A 22,282-nucleotide genomic window follows, 5' to 3' on the forward strand; every position below is an offset into this window, starting at 1 on the left:
GTAACCACAATCGATTGACGCGTGGGGTAAATTCATTTCTCTCAGCCTATCCCCGAGATAATGAGGCTAAACTGAAGGAAGAGACTTCACTCTCGCAACCATAGAAGAGACCCAAATTCCTGTCGTATCAACAAAAAAGAAGGAAAACTATTCTGTATGAACAGACGTAGAAAAGAAAATAACAATAGAAAGCAATTACGAATCTAGAAGGTATGAACGGTTTAAAATCTATTGAAAATTCTGCCAATTTAATAATATTCGTCTTCTATCTACAAGTGACTGGAAATGGGCAGACTCGTGCTTTTCCAGAAACAATAAGCAGAGTATACTTTTTTATAACTACAAACCATGGGACAGAGAGAGAAAACATCGCACTATTCTCGTTGATATAACTCCTTACATTCTTTTCATCCTAGGGCCTCTTATCTCATGGTGCCATTGTGAGCCAAAGGCCTCGTGGTCCAGTCAGACGCGGTTAAAACAGCAAACTTTCGAGTGTGATCTGAGCATTTTCAATGAAAAACACCTAGACATACTTTTTTTCTCTTATTTCGTTTAAAAGCTTCTGCGTTAGAATAGGATTCTGTTGTTAGTCTGGGTAAATGATATACGATCTCATTAATATTTCCTGGATAAGCCATCTGAAAGACAAGTCATTTTAAACGTGTCCAAATGCGGCGCGCCACCATGGATCGCTTGTCTTGTGGGGTCGAAAGTGTTTCTCCGACCCTCCCTTTTTCACGCGATTGGTTTGTTAGGGTTTCGTAATGTTTTGTGCGTTTCGCCCGAGATCCATTGTATAATACCTGTTGTCGATTGGTATTCTGATATCGGTCTCTATGCAAAAGGCGACAAAAATCACACCACATGTACAATGGATCTGGATGTCTAAACACACATTCACACTTTGTTAAAAAAAATATTTTTTAGTGGCTCACGGTAGCGGGTTTATTTCTCTCTTTATTTCCTTCGCACAATGGCTAAAACCACTCTTTACAAATACATTGAAATTGACTAAACCTATGTTATAAAAGGGCGTAACATCGGCACGAGAAGGCAGATAGCATAGAAAGAAAACGGTTGAGATCAGAAGCAACGCCTTGGAATTATTGGGGTATAAAGGTCAATTTATTATTTTATACTAAGCTAGAAAGGATTATATAATCGGGCAAATTCAACCTTTATATAAGTTCACACTTTTATCTTACACTAAGAGGGAACTCGATTCTGTGTAGCTCTGTCGTTGTTTGAAGCACGTTTTTTTAAATTGTTCCAATTAGCGAATTTCGATTCCGTGCCGATATGTTTAATATTTCTCGACGGAGAACGAATGGCCTACGGCAGGTTGACAGTGTCTTCAAATAGATAAATTTTTAAACCAATAGGACGCGGCCTCAGAACAAAGGATTCCCCGCCTAATTGATATTCACTCGTGAAAACAACCTTGCTATGTCTGGGAGACTGACACTTGGATCTTTATATGTTTGCGAGTATTCGCAGACGGTAAAACTGCCAAGCGCACAGATTGGGTCGAAGAAAGCTCAATCCAGCTTTGCCAAATCACCTTTAGTCTGCGACTCGAATCGGTTTCGTGCTTCGTTTGAGAAGATTTTGGTATTTTTTTCTAGATTAATTTCCCGACGCCTTGTGTTCAACGCGACTGAAATCGACACACGAGAACGAGGCCAACTGGTTTCCCCCAACTCTTCCGTGACTGACAGACAACCCGGGTCGAAGATGGAGTGCACGGAGGCCTATAGACGGCGAATTATCCCAGTAATATCGGCCAGAAACCGACAAAAATCGACATGGGTGTTGTAGAAGAACTCCTTCATACGCAGTATGCCTACACACGACATAGCATATCAGCAACGCTTGAAAATTCGCCGAACTACACTAGGGTTCGGTGTGGTTCAAGTCATACTAGGGCTGTCGTTAACTGGCCTGTCCTTCGCTGCGTTTGCTCTGTCTGAATCAGATCGCATTCGCAATGCCTGCCCTTACTGGGCCGGTTTTACAGTAAGTAACTATTCAAATATCTACTGCATTGTGAGACGTAGTGTAGCGTCCCAACACTAACCCTATGGGTTTGTTTTCGGCAGGTTTTCTTTAGTGGCGGTGTTGGAATCGTTGCTTGGCGGCACTCGACAATTTTATCGGTAAGTTCGCCTTCCTAGCTCGAAAATAAAACTGTCTAAATTCAACGCTATAAATTACCTAAGGCTCAAAATTAACTCATTTGAAAAATATATATATTTCGTGAGTTGTACCGTGAGAAACATTCGATTCTCGCTTGAGTTGTCTACCAGACGTAGCATCAGACATTGAACGGAAAATTATAATCGCAGAGTTTCCTATTTCATACCGAGGCGCCTGCTGTCTCCTTCTCGTTGCAATACATCTTAGCTCTTTCTTAAAAATAACCACGTCCTCACGTCTGTCCAACCAAAATGTAATCTTCAGCTATTCCTGGCTGCAAAGTTAATCCTCAATAGAAAAATGTATTAAACCCCAGCTCGAGTCCCCTTCCAAATTCAGTACAGCGCTATTTCCGATGTAGGAGAAATATTGCGGGAATGATCCGATACGAGTGGGTGTTTCTTTTATTCGCTTTCCGTTGTGGTTGGCGAGGATTTTTTTTTTTCTTGGTAGACATTACAGTCGGTTTCGTGCACATAATTTATATTTTGTCTGAAAATTCAATCCCGCGCACTTATTACATTTTGCGCAATTGCAATTGCCATAATTATGTATGTTTTCTTGAAATGTGTTTTTATTAAACGCAGGATCTGATATATTCCACTTATCTGCTTTTGCGCTTTTGGAAGTTTTAAAATTGCATTTAGTATCAGCGCACGCATAGGATTTTCACACTTTTCTCAGGCACGCACGCCCTCTTTAACTAAATTTACACCCAAATCTCGCATATTGTGTGAATCGCGTATGTCTGTTTCAATATGGCCTTATTACAGATGTTATAACCCAACAGCTAATGCTCAGAATTGTACCATTAAAAAATGCATATGACTGACATGTTACTGTGTATCCCTTGTGTAGGATTATTATCTAGCTTAACAGCTTTACAAGTCAAATGGAACTCGCTTCCAGGTTTAAAATTTTATTTAAAAAACGAAGACAAAATATAGGCATCTTAACACGACCGCAGTGATAAAATTTATAGTTGTATTTTGTCCACACTCTAAATGACATATTGGAGGGTCTGGCTTCACACACTTTTACTTATTCTAAATGATAACAAAATATGTCATATAATACTTTTTTATCCTAAAAGTTTCAGTACACTCTTTTTTATAAGAAACTTTTTTATAAAAACGTCCAGCCTGAGATGTCACCAAATTTTAAAAACATGCTAAAAACATGTAGAGGGTCAGATAGCAGCAAAAAGTGCTCATAGTAACAACTTTCTTATTGCTATTGATCATTTCTTTAATTATCTCCACAATAATTCATTGGGTATTATAATCTTATATACACTAAAATTTAAGAATATCGTTAAGAACACCTTCTGCCTTAAATTGCTCCAAAATAAGAACGGCCCAGCATCAACTGAGAATTAGACGTTCTTATAAAAAAAAGAGTGTATCCGATTTGCTCCACTGACCAAATAACTTCTTAATACCTTTAGAGTTTTGAACTATGACCACTTGATTAGCACATACCTTCTTTTTATTTTACTTTGAAATTAGCAAGAATTGGGTTTTGTTTTGAAACAATTTCTTGATTTTTAAAGGTAGAAGGATAGTGTATTCCATATATACTGCCTCTATCAAAATACCTGGTTTGAGTGACTCTGCATCCTATTAGCTTCACACAGTATTAAATCGAATTGTCTGGGCTAAAAACAATAAAAAAAATTAAAATCAGGCAGCAGTAGGGGACATTTCAAATTATTTTTAACACCTCAAACTACACTTTGTTCCTGCAAATTTTAAAATAATTATTCATATGCTAACAATATTCACATGCTTCAACTCCAATTTCCATTACAGTATTTTGAATGTTAAAAGAACTTAAATACTATTTTTCAAAGGATGAACCTGTCCTGGGTGCCAGAGTTTAGGATATGCCAGGGTTACGTCTTCTACCCCTTTTCATACGAATCACTATTATATAATACTATTATATTTAAAAAGTATATGTTAGTCACCAATCGTTTTGCTAAATTAGTGAAGCTATTGCAGCATTAATATTTTGTTTTAGGATAATTATGATTATTTTAGGATTTATGATTTGTATTCATGTATTGATTGAAAACAAGAGCAAAAGTTAGGCTGCAGAGGCCCTTTAATTCCAAGGTAGCATAATCACAGGCGGCTGTGCCAAACAACTCAATTTTTATCCATTTTTTACTAGCAAAATCATTCAAGATTTTGAGATTTACTACTCCAAACACAAAGATTGGGATTTTTTTACACCAAATAAAAATTCTTAAAGCTATAGATACCAAGACCTGCATCACTTAAGGATGCTCCTAAGATTTTATGTTTTTTTTTTTTGGTTGATACAAATAGATTCAGGCTAACAAATGAAGGATGAGTTCTCTCTGTTTATGTTATGAATTTCAAAACTCTTTTTTTTTCATAACTTACAAAATTCCCTGTGTAGAGGTTATCAGAGATTTCAAGATTTTACAAAATTTTGTCAATTTTCAGAGACTATTTGAGACTCAAAGAGCCTGAAATGAGAAATTATAATGAAAAATATACCTACTTAACTAAAATTTGTCAAGAAAAAGAAACACTTAAAAAGGACTGCTCCTTTTGCCATCACCATTAACAGGTGAGTTTGAGTAACCATAGTAGAAATGACTTATTTATAGTCAGCTCTTCTTATTTGACATCCTCTCATCCATAGACGTAAAATGAAGTAATTTGTTATTGTACGCTGTCCATTTGCCCAAAAGCTTACAAACTCTTTTGGGTTAGCTAAGTAGATTAATATTCCTAGACAGGAGCCTTATTATCTTTCACACTATTTCATCTTCCCCAGATATATATTTAGTTCTGATGTATCTGGGAATCTAATGTATCTGAAATTGAAGAAAACAATTTAATATACTAAAAAAATTGAAACATCCCCACTTTCAATATGAGTATCTTTTACAGAGTAGACATTACAGTTTGATGGAAACTAGCTCATAGGAAATGTTCTGTTTATTTATGTTACTTCATGTCCTGTTTTTTCTTTTAATACTTTAACCCTGGGCATGAATTAAGCTTATCTTTGCCATACATCACCCATTAGGAAATATCTTGCTGTTCAAAGTAGTTATTGTTTTTATGTTTTGAATAGTTTTGTTTTTTTTAAGACAGTTTATTGATGAAAAAGTGTGTTCTTACTAGAAAAACCCATGCAAATAATGGTATTACTAGATTGCTGTTATAAGTGCTATGTTTTTTGAAAACCCGTATTTATATTTGTATTGTACTTCCATGTGTATTGTACTTTCATGTCTTCAGGGTCTTTCAAGATAGTTGACTAGTTACTGATGTTATCTTTACTTACCTTTTTTAATTAAGCATCACATTTTCTATGTCAATTAAATAATTATTGGCTTCATCAGAATAGGCTTAGTAGAAAACAATTGTAAATGTCTCTTAACAACCACTCGTATACAGTATTTTTTAGATGAGTGTGGTATAGTGTGCTAATTGATTTATCCAGCTAATTAACTTTGCATTCTGTGTTCAAAATCCCTATTTTACAGTTGCTTGCAAAATTTCTGGAAATAACACAATGTATGCACCTTTGATAGTTTATGCATTAAGTTCAAATAGATTACTCTCTCGACTGTAAATACACACTTTTTTGCTTCTAAATCAGGGGGTCACCATGCCTTATAATCATCCATGAAGCAATTTACAACTATGTTGATCTTGTCATGGGGAGTGTGCTCTAGAAGTTTTTTTTTAATTATAAATATGGAGACTAAATTGTTATTTTTTCTTATTTCAGATGGGTCTGTTTACATTTTTCTCGGCAGTCTGTGTGGTTCTTCACATGATTGGAACAATACTTACAGGGGAGGTTGGTGGGCTGCTCAAGTCTGTCTTAGAGTGTCAGTTCTCTGAGGTTGACCAGTCGTGCATATGCTGCGACAGTATAATGACCTGCAAGCAGAGTGTACCATCATACAAATTTGAAGGGGTGGATGACTGCGACATTCTCACAGGTAACGACTCTTCTCACTAAATGACATTATACCAAAATCTAGAATAATATGATTAAATTTGAGCTGTTTGACAAAATTACCATGTATTGGAAGTGTCCCCTTATTATTCTAACCATTTGGTGAATAACTACTTTGTACTGTCTGTCCAACTGAGCAGTAGTAATAGAGCTGTAGAACTGATAAATTTATTGTGGAATTTGATAACTAACCAAAGTAATTAAAAGTCATGGAAAATACATTTACATATATAATTTGTTATAAATATAAATTTATATGTATAATATATTTTTTTAAAGTTCTTGAAAAGGTGATAAAAAAAGTCTGTAATAAGCCAGTTCAGAGTTTAAGAAAAGACGCGGAAAGACTGGGTCGAATCGATCGAATCGGACCAAATGAGCGATTTTGCAGAAGAGTTTGTATGGCGGTCTTGGACAAAAATCCTTCCTACAAAGCCGTTTTACAAGATATGGGAAAACCAACCACATTCACGTGTTGCACACTTATTGTTGTACCTTTCGACCGCGTTTTGTTATGAATACGGCCCTATACACATTTTTACGGATAGATTTACTTCGCTCAGTGAGCTAATTTGGTCGACTTCCGCTCGCAAAACACCGATGAAAACACGCAATAACAATTAACTTTGGTACCTCAGGTAAAAATGATTTTCGTCCACGAAATACAAGTAATATTTTTGCCAAACAACTAAGAACAATATTGATTTGAATTTTACGGCATAAAATTGAAACTGCACTTCTACCGCATTTATATACTCCGATTCGGAGTTCGCCGATAAACTTTTACAGTATTTGGGAGCAACTGCAGAATACCCGTCCACAAAGAGTTAACAATGAGACATCACAACTCGATTTCTATAGAACGAGGTAGTAAATACAAGGAAAATGCAAATAAGTGGACGGGTATTCTGCAGTTCAGCCCAGTATTTGATTGAAGGAATGACTCAGGTTACTCAGAAAATCGCTCCGTAGCAGGGGCGTAACCAGGGGGGTGGTCTAGGGGGCCCGCCCCCCTCCTTTTAGCAGCCAAAAATACAGTAAATGTATGAGACATTATCTAAAATACATGAGAAAATTCCTTGAAAGTCCCTTTTGGGCCCCCTCCTGTTAAAAGTCCTGCCTACAGTACGCCGCTGCGTAGAAATACTTTTTTCATCCCAAATTGCCCCCTATACGAAGTACAATAAAGTCCTCACGTGTGGCAATGAATGATTTCAACATATCTTTTAAAGCGGTTCTGTAGAAAGGATTTTTCTCCAAGACCGCAATACAAACTCTCTTTAGAAAGGGAAGCAATTTCCCACGGAAGTAGTAGATTGTGGTCGAGTCCGCGGACTCCCAGCGGTCATACCCAACCTCACAGTCGGAATTTTCCGATCACCGGAAAGTGCTAGATTGTCGGAGAAATCCAAGATGGCGGTCCGACTTTGGTGTGTGGTGACAGATCATATAAATATCTATAGTATTTAGTCTGCTCAATTTAGTTAGGGTTTATTACTTTATATGTCATCAGGCAGATTAAAAAAATAAATGAGCAAGAACGGACGAGTGAGTCAGCCAATTAGTTTACCGTCATCTTTATATCTCAACCTGGTAGTCAAATGATTATTACTTCAGGAAACAAATCTGCAAAATTTAGCGGATATTTTTTAGTCTTTGAAAGGTTTTTGTTTGAACCTACAACAAAACGATATTTTCTTATTTCGCATACAATTTTCGACTTTAAATTATTTTTCGCTATATTGTGGGTAGCATTGCAATAGAAAACACTTCGCCAATATTTTGTGGTATTACCGTCTCTGAATTTTAACGGATTTAAGGAAAATACTTTTTTCAGATTTTCCCGCCAAAACTTGGAATTATTCACTCGATTCAATCTTCTGTAGATCTTCTGTATTAAATTCAAATTTCAATCAAATTCAATTCCCTTGAAAGTTTATCTATGCTGTTTTGGCTAGATTGATATAAGTGAAATGTTTTAAGAACTTTAAACATCTAATGGTGTTTCCCTTATGTTGTTCTTTCTTGTAGGGCTACTCAAGGAGCTGATGTATGGGCTGTGTGTGCTGAATATCTTTGGCTCGCTTGTCTGCTTCATTGCTACCATCCTTGGATGTACTTCTGTAGCGAGACAAGCAGGAAGAGACCAGGTTGATATTTCTCAGGCACCCAGCTCCTGATTTTGAATATTTATTATTTAATCAATGAGAAAAACAAATGATTTTTAATTCACTTTTTTATTTTGTTGTACCGGACTAAAGCTACGAAGTGGACATAAAACATGTTGTTTTTTAAAAGTTGATGATTTTATATTCTTCCACAGCCATTGTTTCGCCGTCGCTTTTCTACACGTTCCTCAAGCCACGAACAGACGCAATACTCCTGGCTGCCCTACCCTACCGACCTCAACATGCTGCCTCCCTACGCACCACCAGTCTATAGATCAGTGGACAACTTCCAAGACTTCGGTGCTACTTCCTACATTGTCCCACCCCCAGTCTTTGACCCGACAGACCTCCCCCCACCCTACTCCTCAAGGGATGCATCTATGACAGGATCAAGGCTGTCTATGACCACTAGCTGTGAACATAACCGGAACCTAGGAGACGATGAGGAGAGAGTAAGAGGGGAGAGTGCTTATGTGACCGCACCCAATCAACAGGACCAAACTTTAGAGCAACATTTACTACCCACCAATAATAATAACAACACTGCACAAATAAGCGCTGCTGTGTTGACCGATGGAAGCATGAGGGAGAACACTTCTTATGAATCCTGCCATACCATAAGTGGACAAGATGCAGCAAGATCAGCACCACCAAACAATAACCAAGACTATTCTGCCCTTATGCAGTTAGACACTACTTCAGGATCAAACGATGCTACACCGGTCACCCTTGCTAGTGCCAATATGTCCACTCTAACAGAGTCTTCCCATTCACCTCAACATTCACAAAGAATAGAAAGGAACTCTGTTATTTTCTCTGATGAGGAAAAATCTACTTTTTTCTTTAATGATAACAAACGCCTTCAAATCACAAACGCTTCTGAAAATTGCCAAAACACGGACGCAAGAAAACATTGCGAAAAGGATTTAGATGCAAAAGATATTGATAGTAATACCGCAAATAGCGGTAATAGTATCGAAAATATATTTGTTGGAAACCAATTAGAAACGAGTGCTATGAATGGCTCGGTTTTACGAGTCTTGCCAGGACAATTTACGGATATTAATCAAGACAATACAGAATTTACGAGATGTAAAAATAACCTGACTCAAGCGGCTACGGAGGGAATGAGTGAATTACTTAATAAAGCATCAAGTGAACTTAAGCCCAATATGCAAACGGATTATTCTATTGATGTCGTGTTTGCACCGCCAGAACAATCGACAGCTATCAGTTTGGATGAGGTGGAACTCGCCACAGTGCATTCTAATGGGGACGATAACGCGTGTGAATCCGACACTCTCGTATGCGTCGGTCCGCATTTTCGAGATACAACAGACGTATACGAAGCTTGTAACGCGTCCGGACAAAGCTCTGACGTGATGTCCGATTCTATGTCCCATAGTGGTTCGGACAGTGAGTCTAAAGTTGTAATCACTGGCGATTGCACTCTAGCAAGGTTCGACAGTTCATTTCTTACGATGGATTCCAAAATGAGAGAATTCCCCACTTTGTTTGGCAAGTTTAATATGGAAGCTAAGGTTCGGACCTCTGTTGAGAATAAAAACGTCAGACTCCAGGAAAAGGGAGAGACTCAGTGTCAGGATCCAGTCGCATTTAAGAAGGGTATTAAATTTATTGAACATGGCAATGAATCAAAGGTGTTGGCAAGGAACCGAAGGTTTGCTAGGACGACTGGTGTTTTTCTAGAAAATCGGACAATTCCACCACCAAATATAGAGCTTCCACTGGAAATAAGAGAAGTGGGTTATGGTTTCCTGGACAAGCCAGGAAATAAAAGCAATATAGAAGACCGTCGCAAAAAGAGGGTTTCGTCAGGCCATACTAAAGATCCGAAAGGAAAAAATATTAGACCTCGTAGCCGTCCCAAAGATATCGAAAAATACCCTTCAAAGCTGGCGACGAATCGCAACCGTAGAACAAAGAGTAGACAATCGATAGGTAGAACTGCTATAAATAGTAATGCTACGGTTATCAGTACCGACTTGATTCAGCCAATGAGAAGGGATGTTATCGGAACCATAGACAGGGGTGAAGCTTACAGGGCGGGTCTGGCGAGAGCGCACATGAGATCTAAGCCCTCTCCGGCACACATTGACTCCCGGGACATTCGATCGTGTGTCGTTAACAAGGAGGGTGTACCGTCGGTGACAGATAACAGAAGATTGGTGGAGTCGAATAGGCTTGCATCGAATCGTGGCTGGGAGACAGTAGTATAACAGGACCATAGGAGCTTATTTAAGAAGGTAGGGGTGGTGGGGAGTTGGGCTTGTCACTTGTATATAGGAATGAGGAAAATTGGGATACTCGTGATGACTGTGGAATCCGTTGTATCGCGACCCGCGTTTTCTAAACAGGATTTGTTTTGGTGTTCTGTTCCGTCAGTAAAACCATTCTGAGCCAATCAGAGTCTCGCTTTGTGCACTTTCCTGGCTATCCTCTGGATGAAAACCAGACAGTGTCGCGACAGAAAACCAGGCAACAACACTAGGCGAGAGATGGCAAAAAACTGATTGCCTTAGAATAATTTGACTGGCGGACAGAAAATCCCAAAAGGCAAAAACAAATAGATGTTTTGAAAATGCGGCGTCGCGATACAACGGATCCGACAGTAATATAACTTTACTCTAAGACTGTTGAAGTGCCCCCCCCTCCCTCCCTCCACCTAATTGAAGTCTAGATACAAAATTGTAATAGTATGGATCTAGTAAAATTAGAGAACTAAGGAGTATATAGTGTCTTGAAAAGACGCTCAAATTTAAAGTATTAAGAGTATAATTATTAATTGTATGGTATAATTGCATTAGTTATTGGGGTAAAAATAGCAAGTAAGAAGTGGGATGTTTCTCAACATTTTACAGTTGATATTCATTTTACTACCAAACACTCGAGCTGTTACTGTTATCGTTGAGTTGTGGATTTTACTGTTGTCGTTTTCTTGATATACGGTACAAACTGTTTCTAAAATGCTCATACAGAAAGCACAGATGAGCGTATGTTTGTCCCCGTTTCCATTTTTTCTCTTCTTCCTTTTCAAATGCAAATCGTTACCGTTATTGTATTAGATATACTCATTCTATGGCACCTCGGTATCTCAGATATACGCATTCTATGGTACCCCAGTCCTCAATATGTCTTCTAGGGTATGTACAAATTAAGTGATAAAAATATATCGTCAAGTAGTATATCAAATTAAAAAATGTAAAAACAAATATGTCTTAGACTTTTCGTTGTCAAGCGTTTACAATATAACCAGTTATTACAACCCTTATCAAACGACGGGAAAAAGTATATCTTTGATTTGGCGCGCGTGCAAAAAGTTGGCTTAGAAAATTCGAAATAAAAATGTAGTGAAAGTTGAATTCTCTTATTCGTATGTGTGGTAGTTTTAAATTGTAAAATGCCCATATACCCTCCCTATCTGAAGGAACTCCTTGTCTAATGAACGCCCCCAAGTTTGCTATGAACGCCGCTCCCCTCTCCAGTCAAAAACAAACGACATAGGAATTTCCGTAATCCAAATTTTAAATTGTCATCTACTGGTTGAGACTTGCCTAATGTCAAGAAACGCTTGCCACGCAGCCTATAATTTAACTTGACCGATTAGATCCCCAATGCACTTGGGTTTGTTAAAACTTTGTAAAAAAAACGCCCCTCTCTAATAAACGCCCCCACCCCTCTAATAAACGCCCCGAACGTTTATTAAAGCGGAGATCATTACGAACTGCGAATGAGGCGCGGTTGCATTATCACCATGACGCAAGATAGCGTGCTCGGAGATCATTTCCTTTTCGAGGACGAAGAAATAGGCAGTGAGTCATCAAGGGTATTGAGATAAAGGCTTGCATTTTAAAGTAGGGTGACAGAATAAAATGGCCGAAATGCCCAAACATTTTCGTGAATAAACGCAAGGGATAGGGGACGCGTGTATCTAGGCGCTTAACTACCTGTAATACCTTTGTCAAGCACAATCTGTCAAATGGTTGTAAAGCGATCGACATAGACGGGGCTAATCCCTGCTCTTTACCTGTTGTTTCTTTCGAATTGTCGTAAAGCGGTCGATATAGAAGGGGCTAATCCTTGCTCTTTTACCTGTTACGTGTTGTCCCGCAGATCAAGTGTTTTGATATAGCGTTGATTTCTAGTGTTAACACGTTTTGTCCATGGTAAGCGTGGTTTCTAATCGGTCTCAAAAAATGGCACACGTTTATTTGAACTTTGTAATTGAGTCATTAGCTAGCAAAGGTATAAGAGGGCATCTTTTATGTACTAGGAAACATTAGTTAGAAGGAAACAGATTTTAAATACACTATAAAAACCAAAACAGATGACTATTTTTTAGTTTGGAGTTGTTTGAGTCAAACATAACCTCAGCCAAAATGGTAATGTAGAGGAAAAGTGGAAACAAGTAAACTATATTTTTATACTATCTTCATTGACATTCAAATCATCAAGTATAAACCATGCTTGAAATTGTAGAAGACTAGTACTTCCTAGCTTTCTTTGCTTTTTTTGTCACTAAATATATTATTTTTTCCATTTTTCTTTCTTTTATAGCTTTATTAAACGCGGCTGTCTTCTTCCTAATTCGTAAATTCTTTCAGTAAAAATTTTTTTTTGACAAATTCAAATTTGTTTGAATCGATTTCGTTTTTGTACTTCTTGCAGGTTAATGGAATAACAAAGAACATATTTATGTGCCACATGTGTGTTTCTTGCTCTATCGCTCTACTTGTACAAAATATACAAAGAAAAATCGAAGCTAGAGGCAGATAAAAAAAATAGGTGCGGTGACCTTTTAACGTAACCCATTATGAGATTAGACAAGTTGTAAGAGAAGCATTAGATGAACGCTCAAAATCTTTGTACAAGTTTTGTCTTTCACGAACGCTTCTGCTTTTTTTTATGCTGGGAGATGACGGAAAAAGAAGTTCGTGAAGCTCCAGAGAATCAATACAGAAAATGTGTTTACAAACAATCACTCACATGTTGTGAAAAAATGCGCGCGAAAAACACGCATGTTTTGTCATTTTGCCGTCTAAATTAAACCCGTTACCACCAACCATGACCACGTGAAACTTTGAATGACCGCAAAGAGAATCAAGCTCCCTTTAAAAGAAGGCACAGGGGGGGCAGCGAGTTCTAGAATGCATAAGCTTTGATTATTTGTGTGGTTTGGTCTTTGAAAGCTCTCATAAATTGATCAATGGTTCGACTCGTTGTGATCTTTGAGCATTCGAACACATAATCGCTGTATATGGCCCTTGTGCCAGCAAAGAAAACACCTGTTGGCAACATTAGGTGGAATGGTAACACAATTTCAAGTAATTGCAAAAGACTCCGCACTACACGCCGTCCGACAAACAATTCAAGAAAAGCACCAGTACCGAAATTTATTCAAATTTATGTCCTCAATGGTTGGCGCCATTGAAGAAGAAACCTATTCAAGTGTATCCGAGCCATTCAGGTGTAGGCAATCAATGTCAATACAACATGTGACGTCACAATAAGGGGTCACTACAACATTCATTCTATCTAGGTTGCCGGGACTAAACGGAGGTATTATTCCGAAGGTATCCATTGATGAAGTGAAGCGTGCACTTATCTCTTATCCAAGGAACGAGTTCATCCCGAAGCCTCCGTCCTCAGCAAGAATTCACCACAGAGAGAATTTGATGAGAACGAACACTATATTCAAGCCAACACAAATTCCCGCCAATTTTCAAGTTGGATCAACTCGTCGCTTAATTATACAGAGCAAGTAGTTCTTACCAGTTTAAGGAAACTCACGTAATATTCACTGTTTCGCAAAGATTACACGGTAGTAATTACGGGGATGGCGAAAAAGTCGAGAACGGACGGAGCGGAACACATCGTTCGCATGAGCTCCAAAGAAGTGTCTGTGACTCGAGATGGGAAAGAAAGGAAGGCCTGTGGTTGTTGCAGCAAGAGATACGTAGGGCTTCCAGTTATTGGTGCAGCGCTGTTTGCCGTGGGGGCTTTGCTAGGCGTCGGTTACTTCAGCGTACGGAGTGTGACGGCGTCTATTTCTCTTACGGAGAACAGTGTCCCGTCTTGCGTAACTGGAGGGCTGGTAAGTTAAGACGCTTGAATTTCGTAAAAAAAAATACTCGAATTGAATTTTTTACACCTGTTTTATTGAAAAGAGCTTTTCGCGGACGCATTTCGCGGTGGTGGTAGGGTTCTAACGACGGAACATTAGCATGTTTCTTTTTAAAAAATAAGAAGTTTCCGTTTTGGGACTGTTTGCACCTCGTTCGTTTCTAAAGTGTTTATTGCGGAAAGGGTGACTTGATGGAATCATGCTATATAAAGTGCGCACTAGTTTGTATATGCTTTTTGGCAGGTAATTTGACAAATTTTTGATTGTCATGAAGAAAAACCTGAACAAACTCTTCTTAAATCCGATGAAGTAATGCTTCAAGCCTCGTGCCTTATAAGCCATAACTCACGTTTTTATTTAGACAGTCGTTAATTAACAAATACTCGAAATTAAACGATCTTATCTCGATTTATTGCACATTCTTGTAATAAAACTATTATAAAAAGGATATTCTTTACAAACTTTGCCTGACCATTTGGCTACGTTAATTTTCGGAAAAATCTAGAGGGATGTTTTCTTGTTTGGCCAATCTCAGATAATTACCAGTAAAAGTTGACGTTTATTCCCCTGTCAAGAGTACGCAAATAGAGTACACGCGCACCTTAACGAAAGACGCTTATGAATATGCATGAAAATTCGTACAGCTCAAGAGGGGATACGATTTTTTCAACAAGAAAAGGAAATTGTTTTCATAACTTTTGAGATAAACACATCCATTCTTTTGTGGGTTTTTGGTGATATGATGCGCGCGCTCAAAAAGTTTATTAAATTTAATTGCTAAATTTCCTGACGATTAGTCAACCTCTTGGGTCGCGTGTCGACGCATAAGTGATTTTCCTCGCAAAAAGTAGTGCAAAGAAAAGTTCAAAACTGGCTCTCAAAACAGCAATTTAAGGATCTCATTTTCTCTAAGTCTCCGATCAATGAGCTAGTTGAATAGTTATGGGATTCTGGATTTGTTTATAGCTATTATTCGCCAAATGTTCCATTGAAAGCCTAAGAGGTATGTGTCCTAGTGGATCAATAGAGCAGTTACGATGACACGTGCCGTTTATTGTTGAAAGGACCGCAAAAGCGTGCGCTGTCTTTCTCGGCTTTGTTACTAAACTCGGTCATCCTTGCAAGTTAGCTATATACAGACCTTTTTCTCTTTGACCTCCCAAAACACATACATGGAACTTTTTTAACTTTCACAGGATCGCAAATTAGTTGAGATTTTGATATTATCTTTTGACCACAAATATCTTTGGTATTTTAATGGCTGGATTTTTGAAAATTAAGACAAGCTCTTTTCAAAACATTTTGAACTAGAAACTTATTTGATATCTTTGGTTAAGAAAACTGATTTGGTTTGAAGAAAAAAAAGCCGTTAAATCTTTGAAAGTTCAAATAATTACACAAATTAGGCGTTTGTTTGATCTGTATGGATTTAGTTAGAGTCTTTTGTTACCCACAGAATTAATACCTTGGAGGCAATATCAAGCGACAATCAATCGTTTCAAACGTCATTTTCAAAACGGTGTTTGTATATGCAAAATAACGTTTTTCCGTTTTATCGCAATTTTTGGCGCCAAAATGACGGGCGCGCGCGCTCTAAAAAACAGCTTTAGAAAAAATGGCGGGAAACGAGATTCGCTTACACAGACAAAGCGATGGACGATGCAAAGAACAAAGAACATTGGTTTCAAGGGGAATCGAAAATCTTTTGACTATATAGTGAGCAGCACACGTGCTCATTAGCATAATTGGTGCCGCGTGCCCTTCATGGTTGGGGGCAATTAGTTGGCCACGGTTGAATAACAAAGAAATAAAAATTGGCGAAACCTTAATTTAGAGTGAAATACACTAAACAAAATAATTCCAAAACACAACCGAGCTAGACCGAGTTGCATTTTTGTTTCTTTTATAAATTTTGCGATATCCAAAAATAGAATTTGCTGAACAATTAAAATTTCTTCTTTGTTTTACACTTTCTTTTTTCTTCTTCTTGTCATTGATTCACAAATACGCGGACTTTTTTTAATGCGAAAAGCATATGGGCTCATGAATGGAGGGCAAAACAAAGCGTTTCTTGGAGGAAGAGGTGTTGATGTTTGTGTAGCACCGAGTAGACAGATGTTGTTTACGAGGAGGGGCATGATAAATGGTGAAGGATATGCCTACAATGAGGCACGTGCACATGATCTCCGTGAAACCACCCGTGTAGAAGCTGTTATAGTACTTTGATCAGAATTGCATAGAATAAACTATATAAAAAAATCAAAACGTTTTTAAAACTCTGCTAGGTTTACTTAATTCTTTCCCACTACATGTGATCAACTTTAAATTTCAAAAGTGGCCAATTTGTATCCTATATCATTTGTCTCGAACAGATCTCGCACCAAATTCTTTCATATAATCAAAATACATATATTGTTATCTTAGATTCTTATGGTACCGTACAATACCATCAGAACTAGCTAGCGACATACCAAACCAATGAATTCACTTTTCCTTTTATTGTTTCATTCAATCTTCAGATTCCATATTATCATTGTATTTTTCTGATCTTTTTTTTATCGCTAATGAGGTAAGAAATCGCAGACGGACTCATATTTGACTCTACCCCTGCACTGGCACACAACGGCCACTTTCTATTTGTGTGTATGAATTAGCTTACGTGCTATAGAAATGTCTAAATAATCGTCCCCCGTCACTAAGTGGAACGCTAGTTCCTTTGTCTGCTGTTTTTCTCGGTCGTCTCCCGGCTAATGTAATCGTGTGATAATGCGTGACGTATCTAAAGATTGTTTCCTCTCTTTTCAGCTGGTGCTAAATGGAATCAACACCATGATCTTATTCAAGAGGCGCCCAAGGTGCCTGGTGAGTCAATATAAGCCAGTTGTTGTCTCCTGACATTTTTAACGAAAGGTGGTGAAAGAGAGCATGTCAACCTAGAGCATATCGTAGATACTTGAACAAACTACACTTACATACATGGCGTATAGAGGCGTATAGTTGGCAAATTCATTGCCTTGTAATGCATAGCCTGGTATATTAATGCATAGCCTGGTATATTGGCTTGGTCTAGGAAATGCATTTATGCAATCTTTGATACTATAACCAGGGAGTTCTATCACAACTCCCTGCAATAACTAACATTGAGCTTCAGCGCTCTTTGTGGGCTCTTCCAAAGGCCTCTGCCGCAGAAGGTGAAGTGTAGGTGACTGTGAAATTCAATATTTTACTTGCTGGGTATAATCGAGCATAAGGATAGCAAATATTATTTTTTTAGAGAGAATAGACAAAGGCCTCGACCCATATTAGGCAAATCAATAGTATGGCATCAGCATGTGAAAACATGTGCAAACTCCTAATGACCTGAAATGACGTAGATCAACTTTAAAATAATCGCATGGCACTAGGGCTATAGATCAACGAGTGATGCCTTCCAAGATCAGCCACTTATGTTTACTGTATTTGGCGGGCTATTGTGTTTGATAATTATTACTTCGATTACACGAGAATTACAAGAAGTCCCGTTAACTCACACGTGATATTCTCCCCACAGATAATCTCTTCGATCATCTTGACTGTTGTTGGCGCGCTGTTTTGCTTCGCTGGCGCCATGCACACCCTCAGCACAGTGAGCCCCATGATTTCCAGCTTTGACCGCTGTCAGTATTTCACCACAGAGACCACCTGCAAGTGCTTTCACCGCAGCGAGCTCAGGCAGGTCTCGTACATCTTCCGTGGTGCCAAGAACTGCAAGGTGATTCAGTACACCCTATCCAACATGGTCTATGGCATTAGCGGCATATATGGCGCCGGGCTGGCCGTGTGTCTGATCGCAGCGGTAATGGAGAGCAGGTTACTGTGCCCGAAACGACGATCAAAGGTGAGGGTGACCTTACTCTACAGAAAGTCTGACCATTCTACCTTAATGTCTTGTCCTGGACACGTTCCCCAATAAACGTTTAAATTTTATTTATTTTGAAATACTCTCTTTTGGACCTATTTATACGCCCGCTCTATCAGTCAGCTCAATTCAAACACATCTTCCAGTATCTTTTCCGTTTGTCTGCATTAATGTTTTGTAAACTTGCCTAGCTATAATAGGTGACACAATCTAACCCTATGTTCTTCCTGTCTTAGCTTGCATTCTCGCGTTCAGATGGCGATGGTAAGTGCATGGTGTCATCACGGCAGTCCCAGACATCCCAGACAAACCTAACACTCAGCTGCTCGGAGGCGGAGCTTGTCTCGGCCACTTGCTCCGACGAGTCGCATTCTGCGCCCACTAGTGGATCCTCCAGCCAACGCCCATCACGCCAGGAGGGCCAGTCATCGACATATACGGTACATGAGATGCCTTGCCAACACTATGTGAGCATCCCAAGAAGAGACTTCTGCATGAACTTTGAGTCGTCAAATACAAGACATGACCCCCCGCCACCTTACACTGAATGAACACGTGCTCGAAAACCAAGCGGTTTTTGTGACACTGCCTAAAGATATCAACCACAAGTGTAGGTGGAATCACTGAGCATAAAATAAAAGGTGGTTACCTAGGACAATAGACCTTACCCAAAGATAAACAACACCAGGGAACAACTAAACTTCAAGAAGTCGCCGCTTGGAGTCTAAGAGTCCACAAGAATCAATGGTCAAGTATGGATGGATATGTTGGCAAGGAGGTGGAAGGATAACCATGTCCTGATGCAACTCTTACATTAAATTATTCATGATTCAAATACTACTTGAGGGGTTAAGTGTGGGTATGGGCGTGCTTTCAGAATAGTTATAAGATAATACTGCAGGTATGCAATCATGATTGTGCAGTGTAGAAAATCATATTGCTTTATGCACCATACAAGCTGATTATTTGTTGAAGTATAAAGGCACATAACATAGTTTTGGATGACACCTTCAAATATCATATCTGAAACATCTTATATGTTATCCATATTAACAATGTTTTTTCCACCAAAAGCATTTAGACAACCTAGAAAATTATTGGTGTCTTTAGTTAGACTTCCTGTTCAATGACTGACTTGGATTTTTAGCATCCAATTGAAAATGTACAAACAAGAGGATTAGTATCTTGTAATAAAATTAGTGATATTAAGATCAGTTATAATGTATATATGTATAAAGATCATGTAAATAAAATGAAAGAAAAACTATTAAACAAAATTTTAGCTTACTAGGAAAACACTTGGTCTTTAATCAATTCGACATATCGTTTCCACCACTACCTGGCCCACCACCACATGGTAGTGTATAATTTTTTAAGGTAAAATTCTGCCAGTGCTCCACAGAAATAATAAGGTGAATGATGCTGTTGTTTAAAAATAAGCGATAATCATGGACAGATTCTGGAGGAAGGCAATGATGTAAAGCATGAATTTTCAGTGTCAAAAATGTCCAAACAAGTGTCTTAGATCTTAGTGTTGAATTTTGTCTCTAAATTATGTCTTCAGCCAGCCCCTTCCCCCCTGTACAGATACAAAGCTTGAAGCTAAACAGCCAGTTAAAAGGGCTTAAAGTGTGTTAATAAGAAAAAAACTGCAAATATTTTAATGTCAGCTGTCAACAAACTCTTGCCAAGTTCTGCAGGTCACGTTCGGTGCAGCTCACTACATTGGGTGCTGTGCATCACTTACAGCCCTGCCTTACTAAACTAACTTCTTATTGTAGATTAACCACTGATAAGGGCAGAGTAAGACCCCATACAGTTGTAAGCTAATTCAGTAACTTCACTTGGACACATCATTACTGTCTTAGTTGCCACTAAGGCCCTACCCTCTAGGGTAGTTTTCCCTGTAAACTTCACCTCCTGGCTAGCATCAGATTTTGTCACATTCCTGTATTTTCTTCCAGACTTACTTCATGGGCTGCACATATGGCAGGCACCTACACAGGGGAGGGGGGGGGTGCAGGGTGCATGCGCACCCTTTCCTTGCAACCAAAAGTGGGTCATTTCTTATTAACACATTGACCCCTCAACCGGCCTGTACCGGCTTTGGGAAGTACCCACAACCCAAAAAATTCATAATTTCAAAATAAACACAACAAGATGAAGATACTCAGGCATCAGTCTAAGGGATAAATGGTCTTGCAGATATGCACCCAACCAAGGTGTTGGCATCTACTCTTAAGCCAAATAATAGCACAGGTTCTTTGACAAATCTCAAATCGAACAAGGAGAGAAAAGCAGAATCACCCCTCTCAATAAAACGCTCAAAATACCACACAAGGGAGAGAGATCAGCAAACACAGCTCAAGACACAAATAGATACCTTTATTCTGATCCTCCAGGTACATTTCCTTGGCCTCAAAACACAATGTCCATTCCTTGAAGGATTGTACAACCACGAAAATATCTTTACGTATTGCAAAGCATTCTGGGAGATCCAGGGGAAAATTCACGAGGGGAGGGCCAGTCAACACTCCTCTCCCCAAAGTCAGATGTTTTTTTATAAGTCTTTTCACCCCGAAGCCAAACAAATCAATTCCAGGTCATACAGACCCAGAATAGCAGTGTAAACAATTTTGGAATCGATTTGGTTTCAAAAAAGACAGCATTTAGGAGAGCTGTGGTGATTCATTAGAAAATTATTTTCTCATCCGGGCAAAGCCAAACAAGAAAAAATAATCATGAATCCACCTTTTCTTGCAAATATCCATAAGCAAAGCACTCAATTATGCCCCAAAAGACTTCATGATGTCCTGAGACACTCTCCTAATATGCTCATAGCTGTATTTTTGATGAAAAATACAAGCAACCATCAACTTGTGCTGGCTTCAGCACAACGACAAGGGATTAAAAGTGGGGACCGCAAAGCACTGTTGGAAAGCTTGGATACCGCTGACTAGGTGCAGCTGTGTTTGACTTTGACGGGCTGTATAAAACTCAAAATAGGGGGGGAGGTATCTAATTTCAGTCTGTTTTTTTGTAAATTCAGCTCAAAAAAAGCCAGGAGTCAATGGGTTAAGGAATCTTTGAATACAATGCTTTTTTCTAATAAAACCTATGACTGCTCACCCACCCCCTCTCAGCTAATTCTGGGAACGCACTTGTATGGGGGGTCTGCATGACATAATTTTCCAAACATTCCTTGTATTTTTCACTTATGCCTAGTGCACACTAGCAACATAACAACATAACGACATGGGCGCACGCACTATGTTTAGACATAACAACAGGCCCGTAGCCAGGATTTTGAATTGGGAGGTTCGTTTACCCATTTAGCAGACCATTTTCTCCTAGGTAGATCGTGCCAGCTTGCAGTGGTCCTCAATATGCCTGCATCTTCACAAACAAATTTACTGACCTTTCAAGTTCCAAGCTCGGTACATCTTTCAGTGCTGTTATGAGCCAATTGTTCTGTTGAATAAAAATTCAGTTTTGATAAATGACGCAATAATTTTTATTACAAATGTTCTCGTTCTGTCCATTCCTGTTTGATTTATCATGCTGTGCTGTGCTTTCTTACTTTGTCACGACTCCGGTAAGACGTCTCAACGAAGAAGGACATATCCCGATGCCGTTGTTGCTTCATCCGCCATTTTCGATAAATTCTGTTCTAAACCCTTAAAGATAGATTTACGGAAATACATAAACAATAGAGAAGTCTTGATGAAACTTTGTATCCACTAGCTTTTCATTCTAAAAAGAAAGCTGAAAAAGTCCCGTTATCGTCCCTTTTGAAAAAAATATGGCTGTATCTTTCATGGTATTCCTGTGTAGGCGGGAAATACGAACCGGAAAGGAAAC

At 38.7% G+C, this 22,282-nt stretch overlaps 3 protein-coding genes and 1 long non-coding RNA gene across 5 annotated transcripts in view; 2 read left to right on the top strand and 2 right to left on the bottom strand.

Annotated features, from left to right (window-relative positions):
* Positions 1–550, bottom strand: part of LOC5513278 (protogenin) — a 42,177-nt gene extending 41,627 nt beyond the window's left edge. The window contains exon 1 of the mRNA XM_048725169.1: positions 401–550. The gene's annotated coding sequence lies outside the window, so the exon portion shown is untranslated. The remainder of the gene's footprint in view (positions 1–400) is intronic.
* LOC5513279 lies at positions 71–11,761 on the top strand. Of its 2 annotated transcripts, none has more exons than XM_001633469.3 (6): positions 71–210; positions 1,629–2,019; positions 2,103–2,159; positions 5,977–6,193; positions 8,242–8,360; positions 8,534–11,761. In XM_001633469.3, exons 2-6 carry the CDS (start codon positions 1,843–1,845, stop codon positions 10,616–10,618), a joined length of 2,655 nt encoding a protein of 884 aa, XP_001633519.1. In that variant the 5' UTR covers positions 71–210; positions 1,629–1,842; the 3' UTR covers positions 10,619–11,761. The 2 variants fall into 2 exon arrangements, with proteins under 2 accessions (XP_001633519.1, XP_048581129.1); XM_048725172.1 differs by lacking the exon at positions 71–210 and adding an exon at positions 828–1,114.
* Positions 4,371–22,254, bottom strand: LOC116618697. The gene is made up of 4 exons (XR_004296300.2): positions 22,002–22,254; positions 21,840–21,892; positions 6,042–6,131; positions 4,371–5,050 (listed from the first exon to the last, which is right to left on the bottom strand). It is a non-coding gene; the product is annotated as an uncharacterized LOC116618697 (long non-coding RNA).
* On the top strand, positions 13,609–19,688 carry LOC5513280. The gene is made up of 4 exons (XM_001633470.3): positions 13,609–14,493; positions 17,329–17,385; positions 18,074–18,400; positions 18,658–19,688. The coding sequence occupies exons 1-4, from the start codon at positions 14,236–14,238 to the stop codon at positions 18,970–18,972; spliced, it is 957 nt and encodes a 318-aa protein (XP_001633520.1). The 5' UTR covers positions 13,609–14,235; the 3' UTR covers positions 18,973–19,688.
* Positions 22,255–22,282: the final 28 nt, after the last annotated feature.

Source organism: Nematostella vectensis, chromosome 3, assembly GCF_932526225.1.
Source record: "Nematostella vectensis chromosome 3, jaNemVect1.1, whole genome shotgun sequence".
NCBI classification, from domain to species: Eukaryota; Metazoa; Cnidaria; class Anthozoa; order Actiniaria; family Edwardsiidae; genus Nematostella; species Nematostella vectensis.

Bases quoted from the DNA above. Each gene is read 5' to 3' on its own strand.
- LOC5513279 (XM_001633469.3), top strand. From the start codon at position 1,843: ATGCCTACACACGACATAGCATATCAGCAACGCTTGAAAATTCGCCGA. The intron at 2,020-2,102 runs GTAAGTAACTAT...TGTTTTCGGCAG, and splicing joins CTTACTGGGCCGGTTTTACA to GTTTTCTTTAGTGGCGGTGT. The intron at 2,160-5,976 runs GTAAGTTCGCCT...TTCTTATTTCAG, and splicing joins GGCACTCGACAATTTTATCG to ATGGGTCTGTTTACATTTTT.
- LOC5513280 (XM_001633470.3), top strand. From the start codon at position 14,236: ATGGCGAAAAAGTCGAGAACGGACGGAGCGGAACACATCGTTCGCATG. The intron at 17,386-18,073 runs GTGAGTCAATAT...TTCTCCCCACAG, and splicing joins AGAGGCGCCCAAGGTGCCTG to ATAATCTCTTCGATCATCTT. The intron at 18,401-18,657 runs GTGAGGGTGACC...TTCCTGTCTTAG, and splicing joins GCCCGAAACGACGATCAAAG to CTTGCATTCTCGCGTTCAGA.